The following is a 17,997-nucleotide window of genomic DNA, read 5'->3' as shown; positions in this document are numbered from 1 at the left end:
ACACAAAGAGGCAAAAACTGATTCAAAGAAGCAATAAATCTTAGATGTTAAAATACTTTGTGGCCTTCCAAAGTCATAGTACAGGAACAGAAATAGGCTACATCTAGGCATTCTCCACTTCTTACTCTATACCTTCTCCCTAAGTGACTTCATGTATGTTACCTGCTTCAGTTACCACCCACTACCACCTATAGCTCATAAAGCTCCATCACAGACCATTCCCCTAAATCCAAACCTGTCTAACTACTTGCCAATCTGACACCTCCACCACGGTGTTTCAGTGATGCTGTTCTGGGAAAAGGACCCACCACTTTGGTCAGATTCTCAGGTTAACAACTACTGCCACAGACTAGTCTTCAAAAAGGATCATAAAAGCAAAAATGACAAAGCTACCTAAAAAAAGTTGATATAAACAATTATTCTATAAACAAGTTTTTAATCTCATCTGATGTTTTTAAGGCCTCTTGCATAAATATACCTTTTACTTATACACAACAGAAACTAAACTAGGTCAGACATCAACATGTCAATATATGGTTTTTCCCCCACAGCACCTACATGAATACAATCATAGCGTTCTGCTGGCATGCCGAAGGTGTTCAGAAACCACAGTCAGACTTCAGTAAAAAGGAGTGAGAATTACAAACGGGGGAGGTCCCAGAAGACTGCCCGCTGACTTTTCAACAAGAACTTTGCAGGCGAGAGGCTGGCATGAAATATTCAAAGTGATGAAAAGCAAAGACCTATGACCAAGGTTATTCTACCCAGCAAGGCTGTCATTTAGAATTGAAGGAGAGACATAAACAGCTATAGTAGTTCATCACCACGAAACCAGTATTACCATTAATGAAAGGAACTTCTTTAAGAAAGAAAAAGAGAGAATAACATAATTATAAAGGATAACATTGCAATAAAGATAAACCTATCAATAATCACTTTAAATGTAAATGAATTAAATACTCCAATCAAAAGACATAGGGTAGCTTGAATAGATAAGACAACAAGGCCCTTATATATGCTGTCTACAAGAGACTCACTTCAGATCAAAAGACACACATAGACTGAAAGTAAAGGGATGAAGAAAGACGGAAAAAGATTTTCATGCAAATGAAAACCAAAAGAAAAAAAAAAAAAGGCTGGGGTAGCAATACTTATATAAGGCAAAACAGATTTTCAAACAAAGGCTATAACAAGAGACAAAGAAAGACATTTTATATACAACAGCCAAAATAGGGAAGTCTATCCATAGCCTAAGTGCTCATGGATAGAAACTAAATAAAGATGTGGTACATATATACAATGGGATATTACTTGGCATAAAAAAACATGAAATCTTACCATTTGCAACAACATGAATAGACTTGGAGGGTATGACTGGTAAGTGAAAAAGTCAGAGAAAGACAAATACCAAATGATTTCACTTATAGGTGGAGTTTAAATAACAGATTAAATAAACAAAACAGAAACAAACTCATAGATACAGAGAACAAACTGGTGGTTGTCAGATGGGAGGGGGTCTAGAGGGCTTTTGGGGGGAAGGTGCAGAGAGTAAGAAGTACAGACTGGCAGGTACAAAATAGTCAAGAGGATGCAGAGTACACCGTAGAGGACATAATCAATAATATTATAATAACTATGTGTGATACCAGGCGGGTACTGCATGCATCAGGGGAATTCACTCTGTAAGTTACATAACTGTCTAACCATGCTGTTGTATACCTGAAATGAATATACTATTGAATGTCAACTGTGATTTTTAAAAAACTTTAAGGGAGTAAGAATGCAATACATTGCTACCCCAGGTGTTTGTACAACAAAACAAGTAGATGTCAATATTTACATTTTGAAGAGACTCCTGAAAATAAAATGGTATCACAGGCAAACTACATTAATATAGTATTCACATGTCAGCAACTCAAAAACTCTTCTTGTTACTTGGTCATCTGCCATATGACATGGCTATACGACTAATCCTTTACAAAGTTAAACTAAAATAAAGACCTGAAATCAAAAATAAGGAACACACACACACACACACACACACACACACACACCCACCCTACCCCCCAATCTCTATGGATTCTTTCTTCTTGAGCAATCACATACATTTATCCATACCATTACTTTCAAATAAAAAGAATTGTGCTTCTTAGATTAAGAAACAGGTTTATTTTGGGGTTTAAAGAGGTGCCCTGTTAGAAAAATAACTTCTCAAGGAGATGGAAGAAATCTTCCTCTTTGACAGAACAGGATTAAAGTCTAATCCAGCATGGTCTGAATCTTTGCCTGCTGATCTTGTTTTTCTGTTCAACCTTTCTCTCTGTCTCCCCATTTCCTTATTCTGATAGTATTCTCCTAGTGATTTCTAAAATCATTACTAAAAATAACTGCATATTTCCCATGGGACTCTTTACTTGGATTTCCTTTAAGCACGTCAAACCCAGTATGCTCCAGCCTAAATGCACACACCCCACCTCTACCCACCTGTTCCTGGCAGATCTGTTATATAGTACTCCATTTACCGGGTGGTCTCAGCCATACACCTGGGACTTATCCTTGAATTCTCTGACAAAATCTTTTCAATTTTCTCTCTTATGCTCTTAAAACTTCCCCCTCCTCACTGCCTCCCTGGCCCTGGCTTATCTGAAAGGCTGTGTTACAGATTCCAAAGAGGTTAGATAATAGAGTCAAATAAATTCGTTGAGTCTCAGTTCTGCCATTGTTAAGTGAGATCTTAGGCAAATTATATTTATTTGTAAAACAAAAAGAATAAAATGCACCCCAGAAGGAACTGAAGTGAGGAAAAGACCGCATGCCTCTGAAACACTCAGCTGTGCGCGGCGTATGGTGACCGCCTGGGGGGGGCGGGTGCTGACCACGGCCCTGCACTGTCGTCTGTCAGTCAGAGGCGACCACGTGAAGCGCTTGCCACATAGGAAGGACTTGATATATAATGATCTTTGTAAAAAAATTAATTTCACCTCTCCCCTTCTCTGTAAGGGCGTTACTCCAATAACCTCCTGACATCTGGTTTCAGTCATTATTCCCCACAATGCCCCTAAATGGCTCATGTTTTCAGGGTGAAATCCAAATTCCTTCTTTACGGTCTTGTCTGTCCTTACTTCTTGAGACTCAACTCTTGCCCCTACATTGGCCCCAATCCCAGCAGTGCCAGGCTGTCACATTCTTCAAGCGTCAATGCTTTTACGATGCCAGTCCTTTGGCCTAGAATCCCCATGTATTCCTTTCCCCAACCCGACTCCGACTTTCTCTCATACTACTGCCTCTCATCCTTCAAACTCAGCTCAGGACGTCTTCTCTGTCCTGCTACCTTATACCCCCAATCTGGGGTTCAAAACACAGTCTCTGTGCTCTCACATAGTCTAGTAATACCTTTCTTCTAATGATATTACAGAAAATATATTATTTTGCTATATTTTACTTGAGGTTTTTATAAGAGAAATTAGTCTGTAACATTGCTATTTTATGAATGTCCTTGTTAGATTGGTATTAAGGTTATACTGGCCCCTTTGGGAGGTATTCCCTGTTTTCTGTTCTCTGCAATATTTTATTTAAAACTCGGTGTAACTTTTTCTCTTAAATATTTGGCATCTAACATTTTTTAAAGGGATTTATTTATTTAATAGAGAGGGGAAGGGAGAGAAACATCGATCAGCTCCCTCCTGCATGAACCATGACTGAGGACCTGGCCCACAAGCCAGGCACATGCCTTGACCAGGAATGAAACTGGCAGCCTGTCACTCTGTGGAACGATGCCTAACCGAGCCACACAGGTCAGAGCAGCAACTAACATTTCTTGAGCACATACTATGTGCCAGGTTTTGTATTAAGCACATTAACATGTCACAGCCACTTTATGAGTTATATACCATTATTATCCCTGTTTTATAGAAAAGAAACTAAGACTCACAGATGTAACTTTCCCAAAGTCATACAGCTGCCAGGCAGCAGGGCAGGGACTTGAACACATATCTCTCCATGTTCTTAACCACATGCTATATTGCCTTGTAACACTTCACATAAGGTATTGTAATAATCTGTTCATTTATCTGCCTCCCCATTAGTCAGTAAAATATATCTAGTAAAATCCCTGAAGAAGGTGATCATGTCTTTCATTTCTTGTACCCTCTAAGTCTAGCATCATGTCTACCGGAGAATAGATGCCTAATAAACAGCTACTAAATGAGTGAATAAAAATATATTTGATTCTTCTTACACCTGGATGAGGTAAGGCAGCTTTTATCAGTTCCTGTTTAGAAAGCAGATGTATGTTTATTTTAGAATGCTGTGAAAGTGCTTTTGACTTTAAATCATATACTTTCCATGCAAGAGAAGGCATATATGATTTAGTTTCTTTAACCAGAAAAAAGCCAAAAATAATTTTTAATTATTTGCAAACTATCAACAAGATTTAATTTTCTCATACCATCTGTAAGACAGAGACCTTCATATTTTTTCTAGGATCAAACATATAAATCCAAAAAGAAAAAAAAGATTATCGAGTAAGAAAACGGCAGTAAAACAAAAGCCTTAAGCAGAAAAAGCTTTCAAAAAGGTCAGCAGTATAGCTAAAGAAGAATTCCCCACTGACTATGCCATGTGGTAGGCATGTCATAAGAAGATTTAGGTTAGACATAAAACACCCATAGCAAGGATGTCTTGACTTCAGTTAAATGAACTGAACTAAATTTCCATTCTATCTTTTGCTTAATGAGTCTGTAAAATGCATATATATGGGCACTATAGAAGCGAAAGTTTTTCTGATGCAGATCAGATCAGAATTGTGGCTAAACAACCAGCCTGCAGTAGGACAAACCTGGCCTACACAGAACAGCAAACTTGAAGACTTCTTTCTTCTGGTCCAGTTTGCTGCTTTTTCCCTGGCTTCTTAAGATGTAAATTAAAAACGCTGGTTTTGAGCCTTTTTTAACTCTTCTTTAAAATTCTCTTTTTCATTTAGAGTTTATATTCAATGTTATTTTGTACTAGTTCCAGGCGTACAGCGCAGCGGTTAGACGATCACATACTTTCCCAAGTGCTCCGCTGCAACGTTCCCAGGCCCGACCTGACCCCACACACATTCGTTACATCGTTGGCCAGATTCCCTGTGCCATAACACACATGTCCCTTTATTTTCAGTCTCGGTGCGTCTTTCAATCTGAAATGGGTCTTCTGTATACAGCATATATATGGATAAATAAAGTGTAGTACACTCAGACAATAGAATATTATTCAGTACTAAAAAGAAATGAGCTATCAAGCCATGAAAAGGCAGTGTAAGAACCTTAAAAGCATATTACTAAGTGAAACAAGCCAACTGAAAAGGCTATATACCGCATGGTTACAACTCAGTGACACCCCGGAGACAGCAAACAATGGAGATGGTAGAAAGGTCAGTGGTTGCCAGGGACGGGGGCGGGAGGGATGAGCAGGCGGAGCACAATTCTTCTGCATGATACTGTAATGATGGATACATGTCATTATACGTTTGTCAAAACTGTAAAAATCTACTGCGCCAAGAGTGAATCCGAATGTAAAACATGGATTATAATGTGTCCACGGAGGGTTCGTCGGTTGTCACAAACACACCACTGTGGCACAGGGTGTTAACAGGGGAGGGGGGGGAGCTGTCCATGGGTAAAGGCAGGGAATGAATGGGAGCTCTTTGTACTTTCTGCTTAACTTTGCTGTGAAGCTATAAGCATTTAAACAAAAATTAAGTCTATTTAAAAAACATAGCTCTTAACCATCGATGAATATTTCTACCCAGATTAAAAATAGTTGTTCCCACTATGGATCAGAAGGCAAAACCAGTTATTTCTAAATCTTAGCTTCCAAAGTCATCTTAACTGGTAATTTAAAGATCACAATGAGGACCAAGAAACTCACTTTTCAATTTTCCTTCTATGTTCTTTTTGCCTTTGTTGTTCTTTTACTTTTTCTCTTTCAATATCCATGAAAAGTCGTCTATATCTCAGGTACTGCTTCTGACGCTAAAGGAAAAGAAGTCAAAATTGTTAAGATTCTGTTCTCCGAGGACTTTCCAAGGAAGGAAATAATCTTTGTGCCTTACAAGAAAACTGTGATACAGGAGCCACATGGGATTAAGTCCTTATGTCCTTCTATTTATGGTGGCTCAAGATAATTTCACATACAGCAAGAGCTTTGTGTTTTTAAATACAGTTATTAAATGTTATGAACAAGTCAGAGAAAAAAGTACTAATTTAGTTTGCCCTTAGTATGGCCCCTTGTCAACAGCACTTGAGGAAATGACGATATTTGATGTGATAAAACGTATACCATATTTACTATTGCCAAGTAGTAAGTACCATGGAAGCAAGGCCACAGGAAAAATGTGAGACATATTTGATAACAGAATAGGCCCTCTAACTTTTCAGAATTAAAACCACACCACAGAAGCATACCCTGAGCCTAACATGGTGGGGAGGAGAGGAAGACTAAGGAATTGATACTTTTAAAGGGAACAAGTATAATAAAAGCAAGTGCCACTACTATGTGTGTGAAACATTCATACTTCTGGATTTATATATTCTCTTCTAAGGACACAAGCTATTCAAGGGGCACCTGTATACACAGACATGTTTTTGCCTTTTGAGAAGCTTGTGTCCTTTTAATAAAAACTATTAAAAGTCTAACAGCAGTTCTCAGTATTGAGAATACAGCACCATCATCCATGGTACTTTTTTAAAACACAGATGCCCCACACCTATCTTTTCACATACTGAACAAATACATCTGAAAAAAGCTCCACCTCTGATTCTGGTACATGGCCAGTGTTAAAAACTGTTGGTGTAAACTAACTTTGGATTGAAAAGAAAAAAAGGAAGCCATAAATTAAAACTCTAATTCCTTTCAATAAGTTATTGCCACAGATGTCACTAAGTGAAGAAGTTCACTAGGATTATATCTCTGATTTCACATTAAGGCACCGAAATCCTAGGAGCTTAGAAGAGAAATTTCACTTATTACAATGACTCAAGTAATTTCTTTGCCTTTATTTATGGAATTTGTAGTATTAACTCTGAATTATTAGGACACAACAAACATTTCCAATTTCACAAATACTATTACAGTGGAAATACTGGTGTCCAAAAGCAATTATCATTACATACCTCTCTCCTGTCTTCTTCTTGATCTACTCCAAACTGAAGTGCCAGTGGAGTCTGGAATTCAGTGTTCAATCTTGATTGATATTTATCATAAACCTGTTAGAAAGTCCATTCATACAAAATGACAATATTGCCAAAAGCTAGCCCTGTGTACACTTTTGATATTTTCATCTATTGATTCTTTTTTCCTGCAACCTTGGGCTCAACTAAATAAAAAACAAAAAAAAAATATATAAAAGAATAGAATCAAAAAAAGAATAAACAGGAGCAATTTCAAAAGGAATTAACCAAATAGAAAACGATCAGCCAAAACAAAGATTCAAGTTAAAAACATGGATGAACTAATAACAAATCAAAGTGCTCAGAATGAAAGCTCTTCTAAAGTGGTCACTTGAAATCATTCTACCATGAGTGTGCTTGGGATTGAATCCAAGATATAAAACCAGCACTCTGAAGGTATCAAATATATAATCACTTTCAATTTACACAACTCTCTTGAGAATAAGAGCCTGAAAATACCATAACAAACAACTGACATGGCAGGGGGGAAACTGGAGCGAATTTCTCCCATGTTACTAAGAAAACAAATACAGTTTTGATGAAAACTGGTCTTCATCAAAATTACTACAAATTGCTACAAAGGAAACCATCAAGAATGTGAAAAGACAACCCATAGAATGGAAAAAAAGAATTTATAAATCATATAACTAATAAGGGATTGTATGTAGAATATAATAAAAACTCACATAACTCAACAGTCAAAAGACAAATAACCCAGTTATGAATTAGGCAGAGGTTCTAACAGTTTTCCAAAGAAGACAGACAAATGGCCAAGAAGCATAGGAAAAGATGCTCAATTTTAACCATCAGAAAAGTGTAAGTCAAAACCAGAGTAAGATACTACATGCCACCCATTAAAATAACTCTAATTAAAAAGACAGGTAATAACAAGTGTTGGTAAGGATGTAGAGAACTGGAACCCACATATACTGCTGGTGGGAATGAAAAATAGTATAGTCATTTTGGAAACGAGTGTGGCAGCTCCTCAAAAGGCTAAGCACAAAGTGTCACATGCCCCCAGCAATTCCACTCCTACATATATACCCAGGAGACATGAAAACATACATCAACCAAAAAGTTGTACACAAATGTACACTGCAGCATTATTCATAATAGCCAAGAAATGGAAACAATCCAAATGTCCATCACCTGATAAATGGATAAATAAAAGGTGCTAAATGCATAAAATTAAATGTTATCTGACAGATAGGAATGAAGTACTACTATGTGCTATAGGGTCAATGAACTTTGAATACATCATGCTCAGTGAAATAAACCAGTCATAAAAGGCCACATATGACATGATCCCATTTATATGAAATGCCCTGAAGAGGCAAATCTATAAAGACAGAAAGTAGGTTAGGGGTTGCCTAGGGCTGGGGGTAGAGGTGAGGGGAAAAGGGCTGCTAATGAGTACAGAGCTTTTTGTGGTGATGAAAATGTCCTGAAATTCACTGAAGCAATATTTGCACAAACTTAGCTGAGGCTGAACAAGGTTTCGTTTCAGCCTTCATGCTGTAAACAAGAATTGTTTTCAAGCTATATTTAGTGCCAAGTTTTTTGCTTTTTGTTTGTGATTTTGCTGTTTAAAATGGCCCCCAAGCACAATGCTACAGTACTGCTAGTATTCCTAAGCCTCAGAAGGCTGTGATATGCCTTGTGGAGAATATACATGTATTAGAAAAGCTTTATTCAGGTATAAGCTACAGGGCTATTGGCCCTGAGTTCAATGTTAATGAATCAACAATCTACAGGATGGGGCAAAAGTAGGTTTACAGTTGTTCATATGGAAAATAGTACAATAATTAATAAATAATAATACAAGAATAAACTGTTTCACATACTCACAACTCCAAACTTACTTTTTCCCCACCCTGTATATTAAATAAGGGGTCTTTAAACAGACATTCACATAAAACAAGGTAATGTTTTGATCAGCTGACAAAAATCGGATCAGAGGCTCGCAGGACCCTAACCCTGGGCCCTCCCCTAGGTGCAGCGGCTCGTCATTTGCTAACACTCAGTATTGTGTCGGAGGCGACTTTATAGACCATAACTACCGTGAGTAACAAGACGTGACTCTACACCTCAGACAGGCTATCATTTTTAAAGTTAGTAGTTTGTCTTAGATAAAATTGGACAATAAGGAATAGCAAAAGGCTAATGACGGTTCTCTCTGGAATTTTAGTGGGGTTTTTTTTCCTCTCTGTGTTAACTTTTGCTACAATAAAAATGAAATTATTTTCTGCTTTCAAAAAAGTAAGACCAATTGGACCGTGGCACTGGTGAAGGAGTAGGCCCACTACCGGCCTCCTTCCACCTCACTGATCATGACTGCAAATGTGGTTTCTGGAGAGTGTAGGGGTGGGTATCCTGAAAGGAGCAAGCTAAAAGTGGATGCTTTAATTCTGCGTGTAAACTGGCACATACCCCAGAGTCACCCTGAGCGGTGTGTGCACGGGCTGGGCCTACAGGAGTCCAGCGATGGCTCTGAGACCTGGACTAACGCTGGAGCCACTGCCTGCAGACAGTGAGAAACTACCTAGAGTCTGAACCTACCCAGGTCGATGCTGCAGCAAACACTAAAGATGCCAACACTCTGTAGAGGATTTTAACAGAAACCAGAGTCTTACAATGCAACATTCAAAACTGGACCCAGAAAAAAGGGTGATAAGAGAATCCAGAATATGGGTCCAAAGAGAGACAACGCTTCCTCTGAGGTAGTAGGAATGGGAAGAATGGCAAAAAGTACATGGCTGAGGCAGTTATTGCGCAATGGCCCCTCTTTTCCTTTTGAAAGCCAGGGAGTACAGGGGTACAGCAAGAACTTTAAGAGGTGTTTAAGGCTTAGAATCATCAGTGTGGGCTACAGGAAGGGCAGGCAAGAAAAATGCTAAGCAGTACTAGGGACGCAGCTGGGACTGTAAACGCTGGTACAAATGTGGTTCACATCCACATGAATAAAGTGTTTTCTCCCGTAAGGCTCAATTATTTGGGAAACTAAATGAGGAAGGACTGGCCGAGGGCTGAGGATTTTCTGGGCTAGTATGGCAGAAGGACAAGAAGAGGCTGTGGCGACAAAGCCGCGCTCTCCATTGAACAGGGTCAGGTACCCCTCTTCCGTGCCCAGCCAGGGCCGTGTGCCTCCTCCGTGGCTGGTTATGCGGCTCCAGGGCCATCTGCTTATGTCTCAGTCTCTCTTCTTTGGAAATGTGAGTGCTGTGACTTGTTCAGAGCTCTGTCTTTGACATTTAGTACCTAAATAATGGCTAACTCCCCACAGGTGCTCAATAAATGTTTGACTCACTAATTGATTCAGAACGTATTTAGGAAGAGACCAGCAGGCACCAGCCCTGTGCTAAAGGCTGCCCATGCACTGGGGAGCCAAACAGGCGTGGTGCCTCTCCCCGTGAAGCTTGCGGGCCAGTGGGGAACAAGTAAACAAGCAAACAATTACTGAGTGTACAGTGTCTTGTGTACTGAGAAGGAAGCAATGCAGGCATACAACAAATAAGAGAGGAGACCTGTTTTTGATCACTTGCTCAGGGCAGTCTTTTCTAAGGAGGTGACATGTTAGCTGAAACCTGAAGGATAAGAAAGGATCAGTTTTGTGAAGAAAAAAGAAAAGAATATCCAGGTAGACCAAAAAAAAAAAAAAAAAAAAAGCAAGAGACCTGAGGTAGGAAAGAGCCAGGCCTACTTCAGGATACATAAATGACGATGCAGGAAAAAACACAGACAGCATAGCATGCCCTCAGGCCAACCTTACAGACCCAAACTAAAAATCCCAAGGTGGCAGTTCAGTTCTGAAAACCGCAGCCCAAAGCCTGCTTTCTGCCTTTCTGCCTCCTTTTCTTCCTGCTCTCTTAAAAGGGCCAAGAGGAAATTTCTCTTTATCACTTTCACATATTGTAACAATGCTGGTTGCCTGAAGGCTGTTTTTAAAATAACATCATAAAACCACAATACAGAAATTATACAGACAGTGGTAAAATTCTAATGGGAATAAGCTAGACTTCAGTTAAGCCATGGAAAAGTCAAAATAGGCCAAGGTATTTTAATATTCTCTTGAAGGGCTATTGATCTTAACTCAATACACCAAAACTTTGGCAATATACCATAACTATAACAACCTTCAGCCCGAATTATGAACAGTGTATTTCTTGGTGACCCTGCCTTATGCTCTACCAGTTTACTGATAGAGATCGAGTCTGGGTCATCGGATAGAAGATCCTCCTGACCTCTCCCCGCAAACACCACTCATTTCTTCTCCTCTCACACCATGAGTACAATGGCCACTAGAAATACACCTTTTATAAAGAACATACATATAAAACACAAGTTTTCCAATAGGAAACAGGGCTCCTGACAATACCCCAGGTTTCAGTGAGAACCATAGAATACCCTCAGGCCAGGCTAGGTTTTACACCCTATGAAATAAATGAGAATCTGCTTTGGCTGGCCTTACCACTCCCAGCTCACTAAGTGCCTGTGATCCTGTTTTAATCCATTGCTCACTGTCTGTGGTCTGCTCTACCTGTCTTCTGCCCAAAGTCTCTCGCCGGTGCTTGCGTGGGAGGTACTGATGGCTGTGCAGACGCAGATCTCTCTTCTTTTCCGCTGTCCCGACAGACGGCTGCCGCTGAGGGTAGAAGCTCTAAAAGACACGAAAACACCCACCCCACCGCATGAGCAGTGGCACGATGGGAGTGAAAATACTGCAATGGTAGTAGCCCTGAAGTCATCTAAATAGGTCAGAATGGTCTGATACATTATGGCATAAAAGTAGACATACTTCTTGCCAGTATTATGGATCTTAACAGTATCCACAAAGCAATTGTTAAGTTTCTTCATCTATAAAACAGGGATAATAATAGAATCTATGTCCCAGGGCTATTGTGAGAATTAACTGAAACAATGGACACAATGTTCTAAATGTTAGCCATGGTTAAGTGCTTAAGAATGTAAGCTGTTAATAATAATATTATTATTGATATTATTAATAAGAGACAATACTATTGTCATCATCATCACTGTTGTTAGAAGCATAGCTCTGGCAAGCTCAGATCTAACTCCAGTTTACTTTTTGCTGCTTACTCTTTACTCTGCTCTACCTGCTGCCAGAGCCTGGGTCCTGGGTTTCACGTAACACATATTCATGGCCCTACAGAAAGAACTCCCCCCGTTCCATGCTGACAGTCGCATTATGCGAGGCCTGCTCATAGTTCCTGTGCTGAGAGGCAACATAAACACTGAACATCAATTTTCCAAGCAGAAGCATCATGCCAGGGCAACAATAGGTCAGCATGGTGGGATTGATACCTCACAGAATGAGAGGATATTATATCTTTGTCCATTACTACTGACCTGAAAACCAACCCCCTGGAGCAGTTACGGCACTGCCCTGTCAATCTGGAGCCACGACATAAGCAATGTACTGCCTGCTCGTACTCCCCGCTGCAGCACGCTCCACTTATTCTCTGGGAGAGGCTCGGTCTCGAGTCCCGGGCAAAACATGCCCACGGCACTCCAGGACCAATTGCTCCTTCAAAGTCTCATCTCACACAACATGAGCGTTGCTCAATACACTTGTTTTAAAGGAATAACAAAATACACAACTAACTGTCTAAGCAGAAATGAGCAAGTTAGTGGCAATAATGTAGGCTTCAGTGACAATCCCAGAATAATGATACCAGGATAATTTAACAGGAGAGAGAGAGAGAGAGAGAGAGAAAGAGAGAGAGAATGTAATATAAAATTGCCAAACACACATCAAAGTAGAAGTAAAAACCATATAATGAATCCCAAGATACCCACCACCCAGCTTCAACAATTAGCAACATTTTTTCATTTATCTCTTCTCCCACTTTTTTCCTGGAGTATTTTAAAGTAAATCCCAGATTATTCTGGCACTCTTTTTTTTCCTGCATGGGGAAACTCTTTACTCAACAACACATTTGAAAAAAAAATAAAATAAAGCAACAAGGCAATATTTTTATAATATTGCCAGCATTTTCCCAAGGTAAAGCCAGGACACAAGCGGGTGTCATTTCCACAAGTACTTCCTCCTCGGTGCCCCTAGTATTCTGTGCACAAACACTAGAGGTGGTACAGTTCAGGAAGCGTTAAGGCAGCAAACAGCTTGTTGGAGCCTCAGCGCAACTGGCGCGCGAGCTGGATGCCTGGGTTTGGTGTGCAGCTTCAGCTGACCAAGAGCAGAACCCCTTCAATACCCCTTCAGTACTTGTAAAACAATGTGTAAGGTCAAATAGATATGCTAAATGCTTTGTGTTAAAAAACAAACAAATTCACTGTTAACCAATCAATATTATATAAAACCTCTTATTTTACCCAATGACAGAGGTATGCTTTTTCACCTGGAGTTTTCAGAATGGGCTCATTTTGAAATAACTGAAAAGATTATATTCTCAGCCTAATTCTAGGAGCCTTAGTTCTGTGTATCTTATGTATCTATGTATATAGCTTGACAAGTACCAGCCCAAATCTTAGGTGATCCTGTCTCGGTGACTGTTTCAGAAAGCGACAGTCCCCCCGACGGTGCTGTGCCTTACCTGGTCTCCAGGGGGGGCCTGAGGGTTCCCATAATGATGGCTCTCCAGCGGCAATTCGTCCCTCTCTCTCTCTTCTCTCATAAAGTATGGCGGCTGCTTGAGAAACGTGTTCTAAAGGAACAGCACAAACAGAAAAGAAACTGTCCACTCAGGGTGGCGTGCCAATCACAGCGTGGCTGGGCTTCAGTGAGAAGTCCAGGGAAACGGGAACAGGTGAGGATATCCTGACACACTCTCATCTGAACAAGGATGTTACATTTTTAGCTCACCTCTGTAGACCTTAAGTTTTAATCCCAAACTGAGTACATGACAAACTCTTCAGATTTTAAGTAACTGAAGATCTGCTACTTCTTCCTACATTATGTGAGGGGCAATTACCGCAAGGTAATTCTATGGATTTCAGCAAAAGTTGTAACTTCATCTTAGTAAATTTGAACAGTCTAACTGATTCCACAATCAGAATGCAAACATGATTTATCAGCCTTGTCAATGACAGAACTAATTTGACTGGTACAGTTCATTAGACCAGGGACCTTGGCACCTTACTCTACACTTCACATTACCAGTTGCTGAGAACATCTAAAATCCAGTCACTTTATTTCCCGCTTATCTCTCTTATTCGGCTCTACCTGGTCTCTGACGAAGGCCTGGTGCTGGAGTTTAGGAGTCAGAGACTGATAACCTGCCAGAGAAAAGCCATCTTTCCCTTTCTCATTTATCACATTATAACATGGCTCCTTGAAGCGTACGTTGTAAAAGAAAATATACAAGCTGTAAATTGTTTAGTGGGAGTAATATGATAGCAATAATATTCCAGGCTTCATTGAGAACCTTATGGTGATTTTTAAAACTCAGGGTAGTGTGAAATTCTATGGAACAAAACAGAAAACCATACTTTTTGTCAGTTCTAAAGTCTAGCTGAGGACAACCTTTGCAAGCTCCAAAGTAAACCCTGAACACTCGGTTCCTGCTGGCCTCTCCCCTTTCTCTGTTCTACCCTGCCGCTGACGGAGGCCTGATCTTGATGTCTGTGGGAAGATCCTGATGGGCGTTCAAAGGAAATACCTCTCTCCCTCTCCTACCAATCAAAACAGATGCTCGCTCTTTAAATTGCTTTCTAAAAAAAGAACAAAAAATCTCAACTGTTCAGTTAAGAAAGACAGTTTAACCATTAATACTTTAGGCTCTAGTGAGAATTTGGAGTTATCTGAGGTCAGAGTTTAACTGGACACCTTAGGGAATAAAACAAAACTCTATACTCTAGAACACACAAGCCCAGTCACACCCCTAAGAAATTAACTTCTTGTTGGTCCCTTTCTTCTCCTTTGGCTTAAGTGACCTCTGGTAGAGGGCTGGCCTTGGCACCTGGGTTAACAGGTGCTGCGGGAGAGCGGAGGGCTACTCTTTTAACCCATCTTTCAGCAGTCGAAGCAGATGATGGCTGCCAGAGATAGTTTCCCTAATGAAACTATCTAGCAAAGGTAATATGCTGCCGATATCATTTTAAGAATTAATGAGAACTCTAGAGGTTTTAGAAATCAACCAGGAAATTATTTTCCCAACTATGAATCTCCAAATCAGCTGCAATATAGTCCCCACAAATCCAACTCCAAAGCTTAAGCATCTTATTTCTTCTTGTTATAGCTCCTTTCCACTCAATTTTACCTGGTATCTGGGTAGAAAGTCCTGGTCTTGACATTTGGGCAGAATATTCTGTTCTTTGGACAAAACATGCTGGTCTTTGGGTAGAAAATGGTGCTCTTGAAATTTGAGTAGAATGTGCTGGTCTTTGGGCATAAAATCTTCAACTGGACATTCTGGTATAAAATCCTGGTCCTGACATTTGGATTGAACAGTCTGGTCTTTGGGGAAAATGTGTTGGTCTTTGCATAGAAAATGTTGATCCTGACATTTGAGTAGAATATTCTTGTCATTAAGTCGAAAGTTCTGGTCCTGACATGTGGGTAGCATATTCTGGTCTTTGGGTGGAAAAGCCTGATTTGGAGATAGAAAATCCTGGACTTCCAACTTAATACTTCCATCTTCTAGTTCAACACTCTGGGCTTCCAGCACAATACCCTGGGTTTCTGGCTTAACTGCCTGGGCTTCAAGCTCAACAGCCTGGCCTTCCGGCTCCATAGCCTGGGTACGTGGCTCAGCATTCTGGGTTTCCAGCTCAGTACTCTGGACTCCTGTCAAATCACCTTGCGCTTCGGGAAGATAATCCTGGGTTTCTGGCAGAATATCCTGAAGGCCCTGAAGATGTAACTTCTTTGGCTCTTCTTCCTTCATCACAGCAAATAATGGATTTTTGAACTGTATTTTCTAAAAGTGAATATAAACATCAAATATAGAATTCCAGGTAGTAGCAACACTCTTTAGGTTTTTCACAAGACTCCTAAAATAATCTTAAAAGAATATGGTAGTCAAACAAATACTACAATAAAATGTGAAATCACAGTCTTCGCTCAACTTAACCTAAATCTACAATCCCAAACCAGTATAACAGTACTGGCATCCCTAGTCCAAATCCATAATTAGTTTAATTTTTATTATACTGTCTCCTTTCACTCTGCTTTACCCGAACTTTGCTGAAAGGTTTGTTCCTGTCTTCCAAAAGCAGATCCTGTTGGTCCGACCAAATCAAATTTTCTCTCCCTTTCTTGTCTATTATCATAGATGAAGATTCCGCAGAGTCAGGTTTCTAAAGAACACACAAACAAAATTTTTTTTAAGTAAAATTTTTTTAAATCCCAAATGTATCTATTTCAGGAAGAAACAATGTGACTGCAATAAAATCCTAGGCTTCACTACTAGCACTCTACTAATACAGTTTTAGTAGGTCAGTATAGTCAAATATTATAAAAACTGGACATTACAAGAGAAGTTCAAGAAGGTACACTGAAAACTATAAAACATTATTGCAATGAATTAAAGATGATCTAAATAAATAGAAAAATCCCCATCCTCATGGATCTCTGAAGACAATATTGTAAAGACAACAATAAACTCTTACATTTACAGTCAACTACTTCCCAACAAGCACGTAAAGACAATTAAGTGGAGGGAGAATAGCTTTTTCAAAAAATTGTGTTGGGACAAGTAGATATCCACACGCAAAAGAATTAAGTTAGAACACTTCCTCACATCATATATAAAAATTGAACCACAATGGATCATAGACCTAAATGTAATAGCTAAAACTATAAAAGTATTAGCAGAAGGCAACCTTCATGACCTCAGATTAAGCAATGGTTTATTGCTTAAAGAACCAAAAGAACAAGCAACAAAAGAAAAAAATGGATAAACTGGATTATACCAAAATATAAAAATTTGTGCTGCAAATGATAGCATTAAGAAAGTGAAATGACAACCCACAGAATGGGAGAAAATACTTGCAAATCATACATCTAATTTATACCCAGAATACATAAAGAACTCTTATAATTTGATAATAAAGAGACAACCCAATTTAAAAAACGGGTATCACATTGACATTTTCTCCACAAGAAATATATAAATGGACAATAAGCACAAGAAAAGATGCTCAAGATCATTAGTAATTAGGAAAATACAAATAAAAAATACAGAGAGATACCACGTCATACCGACTAGGATGGATATACTCAAAAAGATGGACAACAACAAGTACTGGAAAGGATGTGAAGAAACTGAAACCCTCACATACTACTGATGGGAAACAGCAATAACAATAATAAACACAAAGTTATCATATGACCCAGAAATTCCACTAACTAGAGAAATGAATATCCACACAAGAACATGGACACAGCTGCTCATAGCACAATTATTCATAAAAGCCAAGACGTGGAAACAATCAAAATTTCCATCAACTGACTGATGGATGGATATACCAATGAGATATAGCCATACAATGGAATATTATGCAGCAATAAAAGGAAGTGTTGATACATGCTGCAACATGAATGAACTTTGAAAATATTATGCAAAGTAAAAGAAGCCAGTCACAAAAGACCACATATTATGATTCCATTTACATGAAACACTGCAATAAGCAAATCTACAGAGACAGAAAGTAGATTAGTGGTTCCTTAGGCCTGGGGACAGGGGCGGGAGAGAACTGAGAATGACGACAGGTACAGGGCTTCTTTCAAGGGTGAAGAAGATGCCCCAATTTAGAGCATGGTAGCAGTTGCACAACCCTGTGAATATACTAAAAACCACGGACCTGT

At 39.4% G+C, this 17,997-nt stretch overlaps 1 protein-coding gene across 1 annotated transcript in view; it reads right to left on the bottom strand.

Annotated features, from left to right (window-relative positions):
- Window positions 1–17,997, bottom strand: part of CCDC15 (coiled-coil domain containing 15) — a 43,369-nt gene that overhangs the window by 10,866 nt on the left and 14,506 nt on the right. Inside the window, exons 6-11 of the mRNA XM_054592723.1 lie at window positions 16,365–16,487; window positions 15,449–16,108; window positions 13,784–13,894; window positions 11,749–11,868; window positions 7,155–7,247; window positions 5,911–6,014 (exon numbers count right to left, since the gene is read on the bottom strand). Of these exons, the coding sequence (XP_054448698.1) occupies window positions 5,911–6,014; window positions 7,155–7,247; window positions 11,749–11,868; window positions 13,784–13,894; window positions 15,449–16,108; window positions 16,365–16,487 (1,211 nt within the window). The remainder of the gene's footprint in view (window positions 1–5,910; window positions 6,015–7,154; window positions 7,248–11,748; window positions 11,869–13,783; window positions 13,895–15,448; window positions 16,109–16,364; window positions 16,488–17,997) is intronic.

This window comes from Pteronotus mesoamericanus, unplaced genomic scaffold, assembly GCF_021234165.1.
Source record: "Pteronotus mesoamericanus isolate MK-2021 breed Mesoamerican mustached bat unplaced genomic scaffold, CSHL_Meso_final scaffold_371, whole genome shotgun sequence".
NCBI classification, from domain to species: domain Eukaryota; kingdom Metazoa; phylum Chordata; class Mammalia; order Chiroptera; family Mormoopidae; genus Pteronotus; species Pteronotus mesoamericanus.
The sequence above is the reverse complement of the archived record's forward strand: the minus strand, read 5'-3'. Positions and strand labels throughout refer to the sequence as shown.